This window comes from Physeter macrocephalus, chromosome 5 (assembly GCF_002837175.3).
Source record: "Physeter macrocephalus isolate SW-GA chromosome 5, ASM283717v5, whole genome shotgun sequence".
NCBI lineage: Eukaryota > Metazoa > Chordata > Mammalia > Artiodactyla > Physeteridae > Physeter > Physeter macrocephalus.
The window spans coordinates 37961213-37981881 of record NC_041218.1 but is presented as its reverse complement, the minus strand read 5'-3'; the positions used below and the strand labels follow the sequence as shown (position 1 = coordinate 37981881).

The following is a 20669-nucleotide window of genomic DNA, read 5'->3' as shown; positions in this document are numbered from 1 at the left end:
GAGCCCATGAGCCACAACTACTGAGCCCGCATGCTGCAACTACTGAAGCCTGCACGCCTAGAACCGTGCTCTGCAGCAAGAGAAGCCACCGCAACGAGAAGCCCACTCATTGTGATGAAGAGTAGCCCCCGCTCGCCGCAACTAGAGAAAGCCCACGTGCAGCAACGAAGACCCAACACAGCCAAAATAAATAAATAAATAAATAAATAAATAAATTTTAAGAAAAACAAAAAACAAGCCATCATCTTCATCACTCTGGTCTTAAAGAGGGTAGACTGTAAAGCCTTTAGAGCATTCGATCATCATACTGGGTCAGTATAGCACCTCACATTGGCCTCATTCCCCAGTGTTATATAATACATACTGCTCATTTTCACTTTTTTTAAAAAATATTTTTATTTATTTATTTGGTTGTGCTGGGTCTTAGTTGCAGCAGGTGGGCTCCTTAGTTGTGGCTTGCCAACCCCTTAGTTGCAGCACATGAGCGCCTTAGTTGTGCCTCGCCAGCTCCTTAGTTGTGGCATGCAAACTCTTGGTTGCGGCATGCATGTGGGATCTCATACCCTGACCAGGGATCGAACCCAGGCCCCCTGTATTGGGAGTGTGGAGTCGTAACCACTGCGCCACCCGGGAAGTCCCCATTTTCACTTTATGTGTGCTTAATACACGGCTCTACAGTGTCAACATTTTATGCAGTGTTTATTTCACTTTTAAATAGATATCATTTGCTTTCTAGACCAGTGGGCTTTTTGTGGGTTTGGTTTGGTTTTTAAGCTTTTGTGAGAATCACAGATCTCTTTGAGAACCTGGTAAAAGCTGTGAACTCTTCCCGAGTGATGTTTGTGTGCATATACATATTTTTATATACAATTTCTTAGATTCTCAAATTCCATGAAAGCTCAGGCCCTGCTCTTCAAAACTACCTCTGTTCCAAAAGATAGTTTTCTGTGAGAATCTTTACCTCTAGAAGCATAGGTTTCAGTTGTAGGACATTGGGTAATACCAATAAAAAAAGCCCTTTATGATAGAAAACATAAAATGTATCTTGGAGATTGAGGGTGAAGGTTGAAATGGATTAGACAAAAAGGTGCCAGTTCCTAGAGGCCACAGTGGCCCTTTCTAGGCAACAGTGCAGGCTGGGCAGTAGCTTTTGAACATTAGTATACAGAAGCACACCTGGGATCCTGCTCTGGGCACAACGCCCCAAATTTGGTTAATTAGATCTGGCACTGGATGATTCTGGTCCTAACTACTCTTAAAGGAATACTAAAGTTATCAAATCCAAACATTGTTATGATATAGCAAGTTCTTCCCACTTTCCTCTCCAGTCCAGTTTTTTTTTTAATATCTGTCTCTCTTGCACCGTAAGGAATCCTCTGAAACAACATAAGCGTTTCACTAGAAGATTTTGTAGTGTCAGGTCACTAGGCCTTTGGTTCTTAAATTGCATCACCTGTTAAAACAGGTTGCTTGTTAAAATGCAAATTTCTGGGCCCCACCCCCAGAGTTTCTGGTTTAGTAGGTCCTGGTCTGGGGCCCAGTGATTTGCATTTCTAACAAGTTTTCAGGAGATGCTGATGCTGCTGGTCCAGGGGCCACATTTTGAGGACTGCTGCTCAAGGCATTGATGCATCATTGGTCCTCTAGGCCCACTTACCACTGGTCACAAGCACGAGATTGTTTATACGAGCTACTCAAACTCAATAATTTAACTTGTGTTAAGTAATTATTTGTAATAACTCCAGGTCAGTTGATAGGGATAATTGCTCTTGGTTAGTGCCTAACAGTCAATAAAAGTGTTGCAGACATGTCTTCAGGCTTGAGAGAATGGGACAAGGGCAGAAAGAAACTTTTAAGTAAATTATTTAGTAAGATGTAAAAAAAGGAACCACAGCAACCCTGACTTTAAAATGCAGAGTGCTTCCTCTGGACCCTAGCCTGACTAGTTGAGAGAAACTTTTGAGCAAAGGCTGCATCCGTAACCGGGAATAGGTCACACTTATAATATGGCCCTACCTAGGTTATGCTTCCCTAGAAAGGAAATAAGGAGCTCCTATAGCTAGAGAGATTGTTGACCATCTTTTCTGACCCTCTTCATATCAGAATAAAAGAAAGAAATCAAGTTCATGTTCAAAGTCAACAATTATGATATCTGGTTACCCCTGCTAATCTCACCTCCTAATTGCTAATGACCAGACTTTTTTTTTTAAAAAGAATCAATTTTATTTATTTATTCATTCATTCATTCATTTGTTTATTTTTGGCTGCGTTGGGTCTTCATTGCTGCACACAGGCTTTCTCTAGCTGTAGTGAGCGGGGGCTACTCTTCGTTGTGGTGTGCGAGCTTCTCATTGCCGTGGCCTCTCCTGTTTATTTTAAATTTTTATTTATTTTTGGCTGCATTGAGTCTTCCTTTGCTGCACACAGGCTTTCTCTAGCTGTAGTGAGCGGGGGCTACTCTTCGTTGTGGTGTGCGAGCTTCTCATTGCCGTGGCCTCTCCTGTTGCGGAGCGCGGGCTCCAGGTGCACAGGCTTCAGTAGTTGTGGCACACAGGCTCAGTAGTTGTGGCTCATGGGCTTAGTTGCTCCGCGGCATTGTGGGATCCTTCCGGACCAGGGATCGAACCCTTGTCCCCTGCATTGACAGCCAGATTCTTAACCACTGTGCCACCAGGGAAGTCCCATGACCAGACTTTCTTTAACCACTTCCGTAACTAAAGATGTAAATTATCCACATTAAAATATTGGTACCCTTTGACCTAGAAATTCTACTTTGAATTAATCCTAAGAAAATTATTATTTTAAAAAGAGCAGAGATTTAGCTAAAGGTATATTCACTGCAATTTTGTTTATAATAGCAAGAAATGTATACAATTGGTTAAATAAATTGTTATATTCCATTGTTAGAATACTCTGGTTATTTTAAGTAATTTTATAGAAGGATATTTGGTGGTGTGGAAAGTTCCTTATGGCATATTAAGTGGAGGGAAAAAAACATGTATCAGGAAAGTATTTTGGGGATTTTTAATTAAAAATGTGTGGAGATATATATGAAGAAAAATCATCATAATGTTAATTGTGCTTATTTCTGAATCGTGGGATTATGGGTGCGTTTCCCCTTTGTTTTGCTTAAAAGTTCTACAATGTGCTCATTTTTGTTGTCTGAAAATTTTGTTTTAGAAATCTGTACGATTTAAACTATTTTAGTGAGAGTTTTAATCAAGTATTACACCAGTCAACCAAGGAGTACAGAATATAACTGAGAGCATTTTCTTACATTTTGAATAAGAAGAAAAAGTGAAAGTCTCAGAACAGTACTGGATGCTTCTCCCTATTAAAGAAAGGTCAGTGCTGGGAGAGGGAAGGGTGCAGAAGGAAGCTGCTGGAGACTGCCCTGTTAGCCTTTAAATGGTAAAGGCAGACAGAGCTGAGTGTAGTATTGCCATCGAACTACAGAGAGAACTCTGCCTATTACCAACATTTCTACACTTATTAGTTTAATTCTTAAGATGACTGTATAGTTACTGTCTGGCCAGTGGATCACTAACAATGGTCCAGGGGTATCACTGTCTATAAAATCACAGACCAGGAAATGAAGACTTTTTTTGGACATTGGGTAAGAGTTTCAATATCTTCAGCAATTTCCAGTAAGATATTTGAAGACCTCACCAGCATATCATAACAAACTTTTGAAAATAATTATAAAATTTAGGTTTGTTGAATACTGAAAACCTCACTGATAGCTCTGAAGTTTTACTGTACTCCTAAAACAATTGCTTACCAGAAACTAGCAGTGCCAATAATTTGTTTTGTAAAATATCCCTTGGCTATTTGTAGTTGGAGGTCTTCTCTTATGGAGCTCTTGGTGTCACACGTATGTTAGATTTAAAGAGCTCATCCTTGAAGTTTCTTAATAATCCCTTAATGCAACAAAAAAAGTATATTTATCTTTTAATGAATGTAGGACTCATCTCTTTAATATTAATAAACTTTCTACTCTTTATTCTTTTTTAAGTAAGAGTTTGTTCAACCCAATGGCTTTCATCTGGGTGAGTGGTTTATGAAGCTTCCCAAATTATTATAACAATATCCCTTTCCCCCACTGTAAATTACATGTTTGGAGCACAGCAGAAATGACAGCTTGCAGTGAGATTCAGAGTGAAGCACCTTTCTGCTCTGTAATAGATTCCTTTGACCACTGCTATATCCTTTTATATTTAAGTATATTGGGTATGTTGAATAGAATTACTGTCCCATTAGCTTATTTTATACAGTCCAAATAACTTATTTTGTGTTTTATATTTTATTTAGTAGCTATCATGCATGATCAACAACCAACGTTCAGTGGAGTGCTAGGATTTGGGAAACCTAATGTCTTTTGATGCTGATCTTATCTTTATTGATTTTATCAGTCTAATATTTCCCTATTGTGTTTTAACTTTAAATACATTCTGTTCAAAAAATCTTATTTCTTAATTGCTTTACAGCTTTATAGAATCAGAGCTGAGAATGAGAAGAGGTTGGGGAATGGGCAGAAGAGAGCAAGGGCGATGAACAGCCCTTTTAAGAATTGCTAACATTTGACTAGCTTTGTTGGCTGTTTTGGGGTTTTTTTGTTTTTGTTTTTTTAATCTCTTGTCTGATTCCAAAAGTCGCCTTCTTTTTTTTTTTTTTTTTTTTTTTTTTTTGCGGTACGCGGGCCTCTCACTGTTGTGGCCTCTCCCATTGCAGGGCGCAGGCTCAGCGGCCATGGCTCACGGGCCCAGCCGCTCCGCGGCATGTGGGATCTTCCCGGACCGGGGCACGAGCCCGTGTCCCCTGCATTGGCAGGCGGACTCTCAACCACTGCGCCACCAGGGAAGCCCTCCCCTTCATTTTTTTTTCCCCTTTCCTGTTTTTCCATTCTTTTTTGTTAGTGCACTTCTAATTGCTAGGGAATATCTGCGGACTGGAAGAGGACTAGGAGGTTTGAGTCATCAGACCTAGGAAGCATAGAGGAAGACAGGGTGTTCTCTACTGTTGACATCACCTAATTTCACAAAGGGGATCTGAGCCCACTGCACTTTCAAAATAACAGTGGTGGCAGCTTGCCCTATCAGAGACCTTCCCCAAGATTTCCCTGGATGCTCCCTCAGATGACTGAAATTCTCAAGCAACTGGAACTCACCCTCTCCTTTCATAGGGAAAGCTATAGTTTTGTTAACTCTAGCCCAGTGTAAGACCCATCCAAATGATTCTGAATGGTTTTGAGTGTCATTTCTGGAAAGTCAAAAGTACCTTATGACAATTTGACTTGAAGGTGAATTTATCTATATGTTCCTTAAGGATTTACAACATGTTGCTTTTCTGTTCTTTTTGTACAGAACTTTATCCCACATAGGATCATTTGGTGAACACTCGAAATTTGGAATGAATTTATAACACAAGAAGTACAAAGAATAATTTATAGATCATTGCTTCTGAACTTTTTTTTTTTTTTGACACGTCCAAAATTAAAATCCAAAGTGGATTTTGTGGAATTATATATCTTCAGATCAAAGTAAAACATACCGAAACTATGGATGGGTTGCTGCTGTTTTGTCAGTACATATACTCTTTCCTTGGCTTGCTTATTTTGAATTGCTGTCAATTTTTTGAAGATAATTTTGTGTATCTATTTTAGGTGGTTTATATAAACATCTGGTGAGGTTTCATTGATTGCCACTTAATAACTTCAAATACAGTCATTTAAGCATTTTGTTTTAATATAAATTTCTTGAGAGGTTTCTTCACTGTTAAGACTCTGCGCCTCTTTGATATCAGTGTTTTTTTATTCCATGAGTCAATACCCTGAATCTTACAGACTGGCACTCTTGAGTGATACTTATTATCTTCCTCTATTTAGTATTTTTCTCTCTCAGAATGGCAATTTTATATGTGTATTTTGGGGGATAAATCCATTCCAGTAAAATTGGTTATAAAGCATGTTTTGATAAAACAAGTGCTATTTTCTCATTGTTTTGCAGAATAAAACTGGAACTGCATTGGGGAAGGACAAAGCCTCCTTGTTGACTTGGCTGTAACGTGATGCAGAAACTGTTAAGATGGCCAGTTATTTGGCATAATGAGCATTGGCCTATACAAGAAGGCTTGTTGTAACACTTTACTAGGGAGGCAAGAGGCGAAGTAGAAAAAAACTTCTAGGTTATAGTTTTCTCATCCCTGAAGTGGAGTTTTGATTCTAGGTCCTCACTCGCTGTAAGCTGTGATATGCTATACCAGAAGCACTTTTTCAGTATGTGGAGTACCGTGATTCCCTAGTCCCACGTTCTTTTATTAAGGGTGTTTAAGTCTAAAAGCTGAGCAGTGTTATCAGTAGATGCCCTCTTCTGTCCCGGTGTATTCAGCCCTAAAAATACTTTGTTATATACAAATAACAGAGGTGCTTCTACTCTAGTAACCTTATGCATTCCTGAAAAACATTCTACAAAAGTACGCGACACAAATAACAGGTCTTGCGCGTGGCAGGGGGTGGGGGATTGGGTTAGGGATAGATCACTCAAAACCAGTAGAACTTTGTAAACCAGAGCAATCCTAATAAAAAGAGCAGCATGGTTAAGTCTCCACTGGATTTACAGTCCAGTTAATTCTTTGCATCATTGGACTCTGGAATTCATGCTGCCTCCTTCAAACTGTAGTTCCTTGGAGACATTTACTCCTAATGAAGATCAGTTTTATCAAAATTAAATACCCAACTCACTGTGTAGACTTCTGTCAATCAGGTGTTTTGTTTGTTTTTAAGACTTTATTTTTTTAGAGCAGTTTTAGATTTATAACAAAATCGCGGAGGTACAGAGGTTTCCCATATACTCCTTACCCCCATACATGAATAGCCTTTCCCATTATCAACGTTATTCACCAGAATGGTACATTTTTTACCAAGGATGAACGTACGTTGACCTATCATAATCACCCAAAGTCCATTGTTTACTTTAGGGTTCCCCCTTGGTGTTGTACATTCTAAGGGTTTGGACAAATGTATAGTGGCATATATCCATTATTATAATATCCTACAGAGTATTTTCAGTGCTCTAAAAATCCTCTGTGCTCTGCATAATCATCTGTTCCCACCCGCATCCCAGCTACCACTGATCTTTTTATGGTCTCCATAGGTTTGCCTTTTCCAGAACGGCATATAGTTAGAATCATACAGTATGCAGCCTTTTTAGATTGGCTCCTTTCACTTAGTAATATGCACTTAAGATTGTTCCATGTGTTTTTATGTCTTGATAGCTCATTTCTTTTTAGTGCTGAATAATATTCCATTGTCTGGATGTACCAAAATTGATTTACCCGTTTGCCTACTGCAGGACATCTTGGTTGCTTCCAAGTTTTGACAATTATGATTAAAGCTGCTGTAAACATCTGTGTGCAGGTTTTTGTGTGGACATCAGTTTTCAGCCCCTTTGGGTAAATACCAAGGAGTACAATTGCTGGATTGTATGATAAGAGTATGTTTAGTTTTGTAAGAAGCTGCCACACAGTCTTCCGAAGTGACTGTACCATTTTCATTTCCACCAGCAACAAATGAGAGTTCCTGTTGCTCCACATCCTCACAAGCATTTGGTGTGTTCCGTGTTCTGGATTTTGGCCATTCTAATAGCTGTATAGTGGGATCTTGTTTTAATTTGCATTTCCCTGATACCATATGATGTGGAGCATCTTTTCATATGCTTATTTGCCTTCTGTATATCTTCTTTGATGAGATGTCTGTTAATATCTTCAGCCCCGTATAATATTGTAAATCAACTATACTTCAATTTAAAAATAATAAAGATCTTCAGCCCATTTTTTAATCAGGTTGTTTGTTATCTTATTGTTGAGTTTTAAGAGTTTTTTGGTATATTGTGGATAACAGTCCTTTATCAGGTGTGTCTTTTGCAAATCTTTTCTCCCAGTCTGTGGCTTGGCTTCTGTGGCTTGGCTTCTAATTTTCTTGATACTGTGGAAGTTTTTAATTTTAATGAAGTTCACCTTATCAGTTATTTCTTTCAGGGATCCTGTCTTTGGTGTTGTATCTAAAAAGGCATCATTATGCTCAAGGTCATCAGGGTTTTCTCCTATGTTATTATTGACTTAAAAATGCACAACATAAAAGCTGTGAGTCTGGTTTATTCATTTTCTTACTAAGGACTGTAGCCCTGGAGACAGCCTCTCAGGTAGCTCTGAGAAACTGTTCCAAAGAAGTAAGCAGGGAGGTCAGTTTATTTGCAATTTTGGCAAAGGTGGTCTGTGCAACCAAGCACACCTCTTGGTAGAAGGTTGCTGGTAGTCACGAGGAGCAGATATCTTAGTTCATGGTTTTAGTGCTTTTCTGAGTATGGGAAGATGCAAGAATCCAGGTTCATAAAAAAGTTTCTTCTGAAAATATCTCACTATCTGAAGGCCTGTTCTGCCAGTTTTCCCAGAGCATAGAGAGCCTCATTCCTGATCTCCACCCTGAACTCCTTTCAGGACGTGTTGAAGATCAGCAGCTGCAGTGGCTAATGATTCAATCCTTGTGGGGCTGGATGGCCAGTGGCATTTTTTAGTTGGCATTATTGTCTAAGAGTTTTACAGTTTTGTGTTTTACGATTAGGTCTGTGATCCATTTTGAGTTAATTTTTGTGAAGAGTGTAAGGTCTGTGCCTAGATTGATTTTTGTGTGTGGGGGGAGGGGCCTGTGAATGTCCATTTGTTCCAGCCATTTGTTGAAAAGACACTCTGTCAGTCAGGTGTTATTTAAACACGGGAAGAAATGCCATTGCACCTTGTTCATCTGTATCATCAGCTTCCTTGAATAGCTTAACATAATGGAAAGAGTAGCAGTTCTTGAAGTCCCTACTTGCTGTAAGGAAGAACTTAACTAGATTTTCAGGAGTTTTGTTAAAGATTGTTGTATATTGCTTAGGCTTTCTTTAAATAATAAGAAAGCATGCCGTGATTGCTTCAAATCACTATTTTGCTGGAAAAAAAATACACATTATCTAATACAACTTCTGTGTTACGCTGACGTTATTCTTCAGTTTATCAAATGTGTATGGGCAGATTCACAGTAAAGAAACATATTGTATCAATGACTTTGATTACCTTTCATAAATAAAGTGCAAAGATGTTGTTTTCCCCAAAACCAGAAACCATTTTTTAATCTTCCCCCATAAAATGTCTTCTTACACTAAATTATGAAGTCATAGAATTGATCATAACAGGTTTTCCTTAGAACAGTAGTTTGTGGATTCACATAAAACATGTACCAGTCACCACAGAATGATTACATTAGAATCACTGTGTGAAAAACATCATGTTTCCAAAGCTCCCTGGTTGATTTATATGTACTATCAGGTTTGAGAATCACTGCCTGAAAATAAAAATAACTAAAGATATTCATCAAGTATCATTTTTAGTAAAGTTGCATTTGGACATCCAATGAAGCCAGTGCTAGTCAGATGAACTGCTGACAAACTTCTGTGTTTGCTGTTGCATGAGTAATTTGCAACATGTACTATCTTATGTCAACTAACTTCCACCCATTCTACTAGGGATACAAGATATATATCACTTTTTGGATTAATTTTTGTAATTATGAGGTAAACCATGGGAAATTAGTACTACATCTGAAATTCTAGGATTAAAATCTGTTGTATGTTTTATTGTCCAGCAGCTTTTTATTTTCTCTTCCTTTGCATTGGAAGTCAAGTGATTTTTGTGATGTAATCACATTTAGAGAAGGTTATTTTACATCATGGAGATGGGATTTATACTAAACTCACTGAAGATACGGGAGAGGTTGTCGGTAGACAAGTAAATTGAGAATTATATTTTTTTAAACGTCCTGAAAAATGATTGGCTCACAAGTGTTTTGCAGAAGCTTTAAAAGACTACTCACAACTGTCTTTATAAAAGCAGCAGCTCCAGATAACTTAAAGAAAAAGGATTTGTTAAATACCTCAAAGTAAGACCAAACAACTACCCAAGCAGTCTGGCATGTAACTGGAACTAAGGAAGTGCATCCAGTGCTTCAGTATTTCACTTGCTGGATATAGGCTACCTTACCATTGTGCTTTGTTCTTTTCTCTCCTCTGGTGCTTCTTACATTCTAGGTCGTGTGAGATGTATCTGTGAACATGACTAGCCTCCCTGGTGGAAAAGATGTAGGTTCCTTGAGGGCAGGGTCGTTCTTACTCTTCTTTATTTGCTCTCCAGTATCTAGCACAGCCTTTTGCCTGAAAGTGGGCTGGAAGGACAAATTACTTTCTAGGGAAATATTTTTATAAAACAGAGTGATACAATGAATATCAGCCAAGACTTCTCCTAACTTCCAGAAAGTTTCTATTTCAGTATCAGGGCTGAGAAGTAATCTGTTATTATTTTCATCCTCAAATCCTCTAGAGCCTTGCTATTACAGAGCTGCTTTATTGCTGAGAAGGCTGTTATAAAGAGGTCTTTTACTATTTCAACAATTAAAATCCGTCAGATGGAATCTCAGCTGACTTTAACCAGTGCTGGATAATCTAGTAAATACTGTCATAGCCAAGGTTCACTGTATTAATAATAGATTTTCTTCTAAAGAAGTTAGAATAAATTAGTAATTGTTAACTTTAACGTATCACCCAAAGAATTAGCAAATTTTCTTAGTTTTATAATTTGCCATGATATTTAGTGCTTAAGATAGCAAAATTGCTTGTCAGAAGAGTAGAGAACATATTCAGTGACTTTTCTCCACATGAAAACTCCGTTCAGCATAGATACTGATTTGAAACTACTGCTGATTTTATTCTAAATTATTATGTCTGGGACATAAGCCAAAGAGAGAAATGCGTTTGTAGAGTTGTTAACAAGACAACACTTTTCATTCAGTGAAGGACAAAAACTAATTTTTTTCAAGGAGCTAATTGATATCTGATATATACATACATATGTATGTATATAAGTGTGAGGAATTAAACTGCTCTAAAACAAGAATTTAAATCACTGATTATGTGGTACTTTTGAAAAGTTCCTATTTATTAATGTGCTTTTCTGTGCCTAAAAATAATTATTCTTAACAAAACTATTGTACTAATTATTCATATTGATGAATTAAGACATCAAACATTAAAATTAAAAGATGACATAGCTATTTAATTTTTTAAATAGAGATATGTAAGTCCCACAACTCAGAAAATTTATGATTCTATCAGAAACACTAATTATACTTAATAGGGAAATATCAGATAAGTAATTTACAATTTTCTAGTTGCCAGCCCATTTCATTAAAATATTGACTAGAATATTAATTCCAAAGTAATTGCCTGTCAAATCAAATCAATTAAATTAGGTTAAACCCAGCCTCTGTGGATGCACTGTGAAATCTCCACTGGGAACTACTTATTTAGAAAGCATAAGGTAGGCCAATAACCAGTCAGGTGTTTATGAGTCAGAATTTACCCTTCCTTCCTTTCCATCTTTTCCCCCATAGATTTCAGTAAATAAGAGTATTCATCAGTTTGCTTTGTTTCTCCATTCCTGCCAAAAACTCTTATTTGTCAGTGTCTTTTGTTACATTGGCCTCCTGTCAGGAGCACCAGGAGATGATCCTATGTTTCGAATAGGTTATCCTGGTTAATTAAATTTTCCATTAACTGAGGTGAAAATTGTATTACCTTTTTTGTTTATTTCCAGATTTATATTCCCAAATTCCTGATGTCTGCCTCCTGCCCACTACTGCCTTCTACTGGTAGGTGGGAGATAATGTTGAGGACTTAGTTCCGATTTGTTCTGTTACTTAGAATGAAATATATATATACCCAGCCTTGAATTCCAGTTGGAGTCCCAGCATTCCTATCACATAAAAACTTGTAGTAGTTTTACATTTAAGTACTCTGAAGTATCTTTGATAGTGTAGAGTAGGAGCAGTAGAAGATGTGAAATATCAGTGATGTGAGAGAATAAAGTAATAACACAGAGTATAGTTTTTTATCTTTCCTTCCAACTCCTTTTGGATTCTAAATCTCTCATTGCCGATAAACTTTAGAGTTAGAGGAAATATTTCTGAAGAAATGAATATACTTAACCATGTATGTTTTAAAGTACTTTTTTTTTAATATGATAACTCTTTTTATTTTTTTAAGGAACCTCCATACTGTTCTCCATAGTGGCTGCACCAGGTTACATTCCCACCAACAGTGTAGGAGGGTTCCTTTTTTCTCCACACCCTCTCCAGCATTTATTATTTGTAGACTTTTTAATGATGGCCATTCTGACCAGAGTGAGGTTATATCTCATTATAGTTTTGATTTGCATTTCTCTAGTAATTAGCGATGTTGAGCATTTTTTCATGTGCCTGTTGGCCATCTGTATGTCTTCTTGGAGAAATGTCTCTTTAGGTCTTCTTAAAGTACATTTTTAACAGTAGAAATCTTAATCTGATTTAAATTTACAAATAATCATTTATCATATTAATAAGGAAGAATTTATTTTTATCCATTTACTTTCTCGTCCTAGGATTTATTTCCCTCTGAAATGTCATGAACTTATATTTCAAACCGCTATTGCTTTCACATTATTGTTACTACTGCATTATTGAAGTAGACACTACTAATTCCTCTTTATGGAATGGATTAAGATAAGAAGGTATCATGTGTAAACCAGAAATAAGTAATCGATGGCCAAAAAAGCTGCCTGAGAAAGGAAACTTAATCACATTTCACTGTTAAGTAGTCTTGAAAGTAGGAATTGCAACACGGAAAGAGAGGCCCCAGCCAGTATTTTTGATTCTGCAGTGCTTTCATATTACAGTAAGGAAAAGGAGCTTAATATCCTCTCAGTCATAATCTGAGCAGGAAATCAAGTCATTTCTGCATCCTCTAGTCTACTACATCATTTGTTCCTGAGTTCCATTTTTTTTTTAGTAACTCCTAAACTAATTGAGAGTTTTCTAGACAAAGAGAGTAGATCTACAGGGGACTTCCCTGGTGGTCCAGTGGTTAAGAAGCCACCTTCCGATGCAGGGCACGTAGGTTTGATCTCTGGTCGGGGAACTAAGATCCCACATGCTGCGGAGCCGCTAAGCCCGCACTCCACAGCTAGAGAACCTGCGTGCCACAACTAAGACCCGACACAGCCAAATAAGAAAAATAAATATTTTTTTTAAAAAGAGTAGATCTACAAATAACCAACTTCCCAGCCCACCCTCAGGGAATTTGGTAGGATGGACAGTGGTTTGGGGATGTATGAGAAAGCAATTTCTGAGTATTTCTAGAAAGACTGGACCTGTTAATAGCCTTAATATAACAGTAGGATGGTTGCCACATGTTCTCAATCTTTTCCTGACTTCTCTTTGCTATTGATTTTGCTTGCATACAAACTGAACAAACCTGCCTCACTAGAAATAATCAGGTGATAGCATATGCTATAGAACTTAACACTTACAACACTTACAGTTTTTCTTTACAGAATGGGAATGTAAAAAGGAAGATCTTTGAGGAACAAGAGAGTTAATTGTTAATCCTAATTCTATGTGAAAAACATTTTGCCTTTTCTCAAATAAATCTTCACTGGAGACAGGATGCAGTAATCTGGTCCTATTAGAGACTCTCTGGAATATATATCCCCACAGGTAAAGAATCCCTCCTATTACATCTGTTCTCAGTAAATTCCTGTATTTATATAAAAGATACCATATATTTTACTTTCAAAAACAGTAGTCCAGGGGTTAATGTTAGTGGTGGAGATTTCAGGCACTGTGATAACCAATTTAAAAAATTACTTTTGCCGGGGGATTTGTTTGTAGTTTCTATATTATACCCTATATAAGTATTGCCTTTTCTGTCTTCAGGATATCTCCTTCTGCTCTGCCTGCAAAGTGAGGTCATCTAAATCCTGTTGCAGAATGGTGGTTAATTTAGTTATGTAATTGCTTGAAATCCCAAAATAAGGACGCTATTCACATACACGTCGTAAATAAAAATGTTAGACTAAATGATAAAAAAATACAGTGTAAGTGACAGGATGCATGGTTTTAAAACTTTTTGGAGTCCCCAGAACCCTTTAAGAATTAAATCAAAAGACCTTCCCAGAAAAATTCATACACACATAATTTTGAATACAATTTCACATTGAACTCTACAGATTGAGTCTGAATCGTGTAGGTGTTCATGGACCTAAGATTAAGGTCTTCTGCATTAATTAGATCTGCTCTGTCAAATGTGATAGCCAATAATCACATGTGGCTATTTAATTAAAATTAAACAAAATTGAAGTTCCTCAGTCTCACTGTCCACATTCTCAATGCTCAATAACCACATGTAGCTAATGGCCACCATGGACAATAGCCAATAGGACAAAGCAGATATAGAACATTTCCTTTCTCTCGGTAGGTTCTTTTGGACAGCACTGGGTTAGGTGTTTCTAAAATACTCTATTTAAGAATTTTATCATTATGTGTATTTATGTTTAAGTATTTGTGTAGAGCTGCATGATTTGACAACCCAGAACATATACGTTGTAAGAAAAGTCAAGCTCTTTTTGACACAATACAGATCTGTTCCCGAAATATAAATAGGACTCAAAGTAAGGCAGCTAGCTAACCTCAGCTGGACCTTCAGGACTATTCTACAATGATTTTTATCTAAATTGCATTCTCCATTAGTAGTGGTTCTACGTCTTTTCCATTTTTTCCTTAAGTTCTTGTCTTCAGTGTAGTTGGAGACCTCACCTCCTATGTTCAGAAAATTGAGGCTATCAGTATAAATTCCTTCAACTTCCCTTATCTCTGTAAAAAAATCTCATCGTGTTTTCTTTTATTGTAATGTGCTACAGAAATAGCAAGGTGATCAAGAGAATGCAAAAGCCTTTGAATTGGGCTTCCCTGGTGGCGCAGTGGTTGAGAGTCCGCCTGCCGATGCAGGGAGCGCGGGTTCGTGCCCCGGTCCGGGAGGATCCCGCGTGCCGCGGAGCGGCTGGGCCCGTGGGCCGTGGCCGCTGGGCCTGCGCGTCCGGAGCCTGTGCTCCGCAACGGGAGAGGCCGCGGCAGTGAGAGGCCCGCGTACCACAAAAAAAAAAAAAAAAAAAAAAAAAAAAAAAGCCTTTCAATTTTAACGATATAATCAGGACCCAAGAGTAAACAGACAGTTACAAAGTGAGCTTATTCTTTGTTAGAAGTCTGGGCTCCACTCTTACATGATTTGGTGCTTTAGATCTACTTTAGGACCATGGAATGTGTATTTTGAATTAATGTACAGGAATTGCAGTACAGCTCAGTGCATATGATGTCTGTCTGTCTCCATCCTCGAACTTACAGCCATACTCATTATTATCAGTAGTAATAATGGGAGCTAACCTTTATTGCACTAATGTGTCGACCACCCATGTGCTTTACATCAGTTTCCTTAATTAACCCTCATAACAACTCCATCAGGTAAATATTATAATTAATCCATTTTATGTTGTAGAAACAGACTTGAAGACGTTAAGTTGCTCACCCAGGATTGGTTAATGGGACCAAGTGTACAGTATTTTTAAGTATATGCACATTGTACAGTGGATCTCTAGGACCTTTTCATCTTGCATAACCAAAACTCTATACTCATTGAACAACTACTCCCCATTTCCCCCTCCTCCATCTCCTGACGACCACCGTTCTACTCTATGCTTCTGTGAGTGTCACCACTTTAAATACCTCATATAAATGGAATCATGCAGTAGTCATCCTTTTGTGATTGGCTTAGTTCACTTACATATCCTTCAGGTTCATCCATGTTGTACTGTATGACAGAATGTCCTTTTATAAGTCTGAATAATGTTTAATTGTATATCTGTACCACAACTTCTTTATCCGTTCATATGTCGATGGACACGTAGGCTGTTTGCACCTCTTGACTATTGTGAACAAGGCTTTGTTGAACATGGAAGTGCAAATCTCTTCAAGATCCTGTCTTCAGTTCTCTTTCATAAATACTGCTGGATTATATAGTAGTTCTGTTTTTAATTTTTTGAGGACCCTCCATCCTGTTTTCTGCAATAGCTGCAGCAGTTTACATTCCCAAAAACAGTGTACAGATTTTCTTTTTCTCCACACCCTTGTCAACACTTATCTCTTGTAGTTTTGATGATTGTCATTCTAACAGATGTGACGTAGCATCTCATTATACTTTGATTTGCATTTCCCTGGTGATGAGTGATGTTGAGCACCTTTTCATATACCTGTGGGCTATTTGTATGTCTTCTTTAGAGAAATGTCTATTTTATGTCCTTTGCCCAGTTTTTAATTGGGTTATTTGTTTTTGCTTTTGAGTTGTACGATCCTTGAGTATTTTGGATATTAACCCTTTTGCAGATATACGGTTTGCAAATATTGTCTCCCATTCCATAGATCATTTCGTTGTCTTTTTTTTTCCTTTGCTATGCAGAAACTTTGTAGTTTGATGTAGTCTACTTATCTTGTTTTCGTTGCCTACACTTTGGTGTCATATACAAGAAATCATTGCCACCCTCAGAATGGGAGAAAATATTTGCAAATGAAGCAACTGACAAAGAATTAATCTCCAAAATATACAAGCAGTTCATGCAGTTCAATATCAAAAATAACAACCCAATCCAAAAATGGGCAGAAGACCTAAATAGACATTTCTCCAAAGAAGATATACAGATTGCCAACAAACACATGAAAGGCTGCTCAATATCACTAATCATTAGAGAAATGCAAATCAAAACTACAACGAGCTATCACCTCACACCAGTCAGAATGGCCATCATCAAAAAATCTACAAACAATAAATGCTGGAGAGGGTGTGGAGAAAAGGGAACCCTCCTACACTGTTGGTGGAAATGTAAATTGATACAGCCACTATGGAGAACAGTATGGAGGTTCCTTAAATAACTACAAATAGAACTACCATACGACCCAGCAATCCCACTACTGGGCATATACCCTGAGAAAACCATAATTCAAAAAGAGTCATGTACCAATATGTTCATTGCAGCTCTATTTGCAATAGCCAGGACATGGAAGCAACCTAAGTGTCCATGGACACATGAATGGATAAAGAAGATGTGGCACATATATACAATGGAATATTACTCAGCCATACAAAATGAAATTGAGTTATTTGTAGTGAGGTGGATGGACCTAGAGACTGTCATACAGAGTGAAGTAAGTCAGAAAGAGAAAAATACCGTATGCTAGCATGTATATGGAATCTAAAAAAAAAAAGTGGTTCTAAAGAACTTAGGGGCAGGACAGGTATAAAGATGCAGACATAGAGAATGGACTTGAGGACACGGGGAGGGGGAATGGTAAGCTGGGACAAAGAGAGAGAGTGACATGGACATATATACACTACCAAATATAAAATAGATAGCTAGTGGGAAGCAGCTGCATAGCACAGGGATATCAGCTCAGTGCTTTGTGACCACCTAGAGGGGTGGGATAGGGAGGATGGGAGGGGGACACAAGAGGGAGGAGATATGGTGTTACATGTATATGTATAGCTGATTCACTTTGTTATAAAGCAGAAACTAACACACCATTGTAAAGCAATTATACTCCAATAAAGATGTTAAAATAAATAAATAAAATAAAAATTTTAAAAAAAATCATTGCCAAGGCCAGTGTTAGGAAGTTTTTTTCCTATATTTTCTTCTAGGAGTTTTATAAGTTCAGGTCTTATATGTAAGTCTTTATTTTATTTTGAGTTGATTTTTTGTGTGTGGAATAAGGTAAGGGTCCAGTTTCATTCTTTTACTCGTGAATATCCAGTTTACCCAATAATAGTATTTTTTAACGAATAGTTGTTGAAAAAACTATCCTTTCTTTATTGCACTGTAGTCTTGGCATCTTTGTCAAAGGTCATTTGACCCTATGTGTTTGGGTTTATTTCTGGGCTCTCTACTCTGTTCCTGGATCTATATACATCTCTCATTAAGCGAGTACATACTGTTTTGATTACTGTAGCTTTGTAGGATGTTTTGAAGTCAGGAAGTGGGAGGCCTCTAGCTTTGTTCTTCTTTCTCAAGGTTGTTTCAGCTATTCACGGTCCTTTGTGTTTCCATATGAATTTTAAGGTTTTTTTTTTTTTCTATTTCTGAAAAAAGAAAAAAGCCAAAGGAATTTGATAAAGATTGCATTGAATCTGTAGATTGCTTTGGGTAGTTTGGACAATTTAACATTTTACATCTTCCTATCCATGAACATGGGCTGTCTTTCCAATTATATTTGTATCTTTCATCAGTGTTTTGTAGTTTTTGGTGTACAAGTCTTTTTGCCTCTTTGGTTAAATTTATGCCTACATATTTTATTCTTTTTGATACTGTTGTAAATAGAATTGTTTTAATTTCCTTTTCAGAAAGTTCATTGTTGGTGTATAGAAACAACTGATTTTTGTATGTTGATTATTTGTCCTGCAACTTTAATGAATTTGTTCATTAGTTCTAAGCATTTTTTTCTGTGTGTGTATACTTGCTATAGTATTCTACATACAAGATCATGTAATCTGCAAACATAATTTTACTTTTCTGATTTGGATGCCTTTTTTGTTTGTTTGTTTCTTGTTTGTTTGTTTCTTGCCTAATTTCTCTAGTTAGGACTTCCAGTATTATGTTGAATATAAATGGCAAGAGTGGGCATCCTTACCTTGTTCCTCATCTTAGAGGGAAAGTTTTCAGTTTTTAACAGTTGTAAATATTAACTATGAGCTTTTTATATATATTGCCTTCATTATGTTGAGACAGTTTCCTTCTTTTTCTAGTTTGTTGAGTGTTTTTATCATGAAAGGATGTTAAATTCTGTCAAATGCTTTTTTCCATCTATTGAGATGATCCTGTGATTTATATCTGTCATTCTGTTAACGTGGTATATATCATATTGATTGTTTTTTCATATGCTTAACCATTCTTGCATCCCAAGGATAAATTCCACTTGATTATGGTGTATGATCCTTGTAACGTGCTGTTGAATTTGGTTTGCTAGTATTTTGTTGAAGATTTTTGCATCTTTATACATTAGGGATATTAGTCTGTAGTTTTCTTGTAGTGTCTGTCTCGCTTTGGTATCATGGTAACACTGGCCTCATAAAATGCGTTTGGAAGTGTTCCTTCCTCTTCAGTATTTTGGAGGAGTTTGAGAAGAATTGGTACTAATTCTTTAGTGTTTGATAGAATTCTCCTGTGAAGCCATTTGTTCCTGGGCTTTTCTTTGTTGGGAGGTTTTTCATTACTGATTCAGTCTCCTTATAGTTACAGATTTTCTATTACTTCAGTGATTCAGGTTTGGAATATTGTATGTTTCTAGGAATGTATCCATTTCTTCTAGGTTATCCAGTTTGTTGGAGTATAATTATTTATAGTAGCCTCTCATGATCCTTTGTATTTCTGTGTTATCAGTTATAATATCTCCCTCTTTCATTCCTGATTTTGAGTTTACCTTTTCAAAAAACACCAACTCTTATTTTTGTTGATTTTTTTCTATATTTTTTTCTATTCTCTATTTTATTTATTTCTTTCCCAGTCTTGTTTGTTTCCTTCTGCTAAATTGGAGATTGGTTTGCTCTTCTTTGACTAGTTCCTTGAGTTACAAAGTTTGTTTATGGGAGATCTTTTTTCCTTTTAACATACTCATTTACCACTATAAACTTCCCTGGTTTTCCTGCATCCCACAGGTTTTGGTATCTTGTGTTTTCCTTTTGTTGAGACTTGTTTTGTGACTTAATATGTTGTGTTACTTCCTTGATTAAAGACCTTCAGGACCTACTCACAGCTTTCAAATTAAATATAAATCTTTGGCCTGGCATTAAGGCTCACCAACATGTGATCCATCTACCTTTACAGCTTTTTCTTACTTAGACTCTAGCACTATTTGGACTATTTTGATTTTTAAACTACCCGTATGTACTTGCTGGAATTCTTTACCATTTCAGGAATCCTCTGTGATGACTACCCTTTATTTCTCCAGTTTTAAGTTATTTTTTTCCTCCCTATTCTAAGCCCTTGATTTATATGGTCAACTTCACATATGTTAACCTGTATTATAATTGTTTGTATAGTTGTCTCATATTTTCTTCTAGACTAACAATTTCTTCAGAATAGGGATTTTTATTAATAATCTTTGTATTTCTTTTAGTATCTAGAATTTATATTATGCATAATAGGCATTCAATTTTTAAATGGTAAATTTAATCAAAAATTTTCATCTTAGATCTTAAGACTTAGAAAGTGACTGAATAAAACGGTGCTTGCTCTACTTCTTTCTCTTATCTGTCACAGTCACATTTAGGCTCATCAGTTGGCATGCTTTTTATTTAAGAATTTTTCAATGTTAAAAAAATTGGGGGTAAATAAATGCATTCATAATCTCATTGTTTTGTATATTTTCTTTCAAACCTTGTACTTGTATTTGAGTGTATATACATTATGTTTATAATTGCCAGTTAGCAAATGCATAATGTTATATAACACAGATATGCCAGATATTATAGAACAGTTTTCAATTGCATGACATTTAGGTTGTTTCCATTACTTTATAGGTGATGCTGTAATAAAGTTTTCATAGCTTTTTGCCTGTTAAATTAGCTCCTTAAGTTTTCAAGCATGGGTTTATTAGGTTTAAGGGTTGAATATGTTTGTAACTGTTCTCATACCAGAGGAAGTGGCAAACTTTCCAGCTGTATAGATGAGTA

At 36.8% G+C, this 20669-nt stretch overlaps 1 protein-coding gene across 9 annotated transcripts in view; it reads left to right on the top strand.

The window, feature by feature from the left end:
• The window catches only part of ZNF277 (zinc finger protein 277), a 132103-nt gene that overhangs the window by 34432 nt on the left and 77002 nt on the right, over positions 1-20669 (top strand). Inside the window, exon 2 of one of the 9 annotated variants that reach the window (XM_028489859.2) lies at positions 11680-11734. The exons of the other annotated variants lie outside the window; for them this stretch is intronic. Within the exon in view, the coding sequence (XP_028345660.1) occupies positions 11680-11734 (55 nt within the window). The remainder of the gene's footprint in view (positions 1-11679; positions 11735-20669) is intronic. 9 annotated transcript variants of the gene reach the window in all.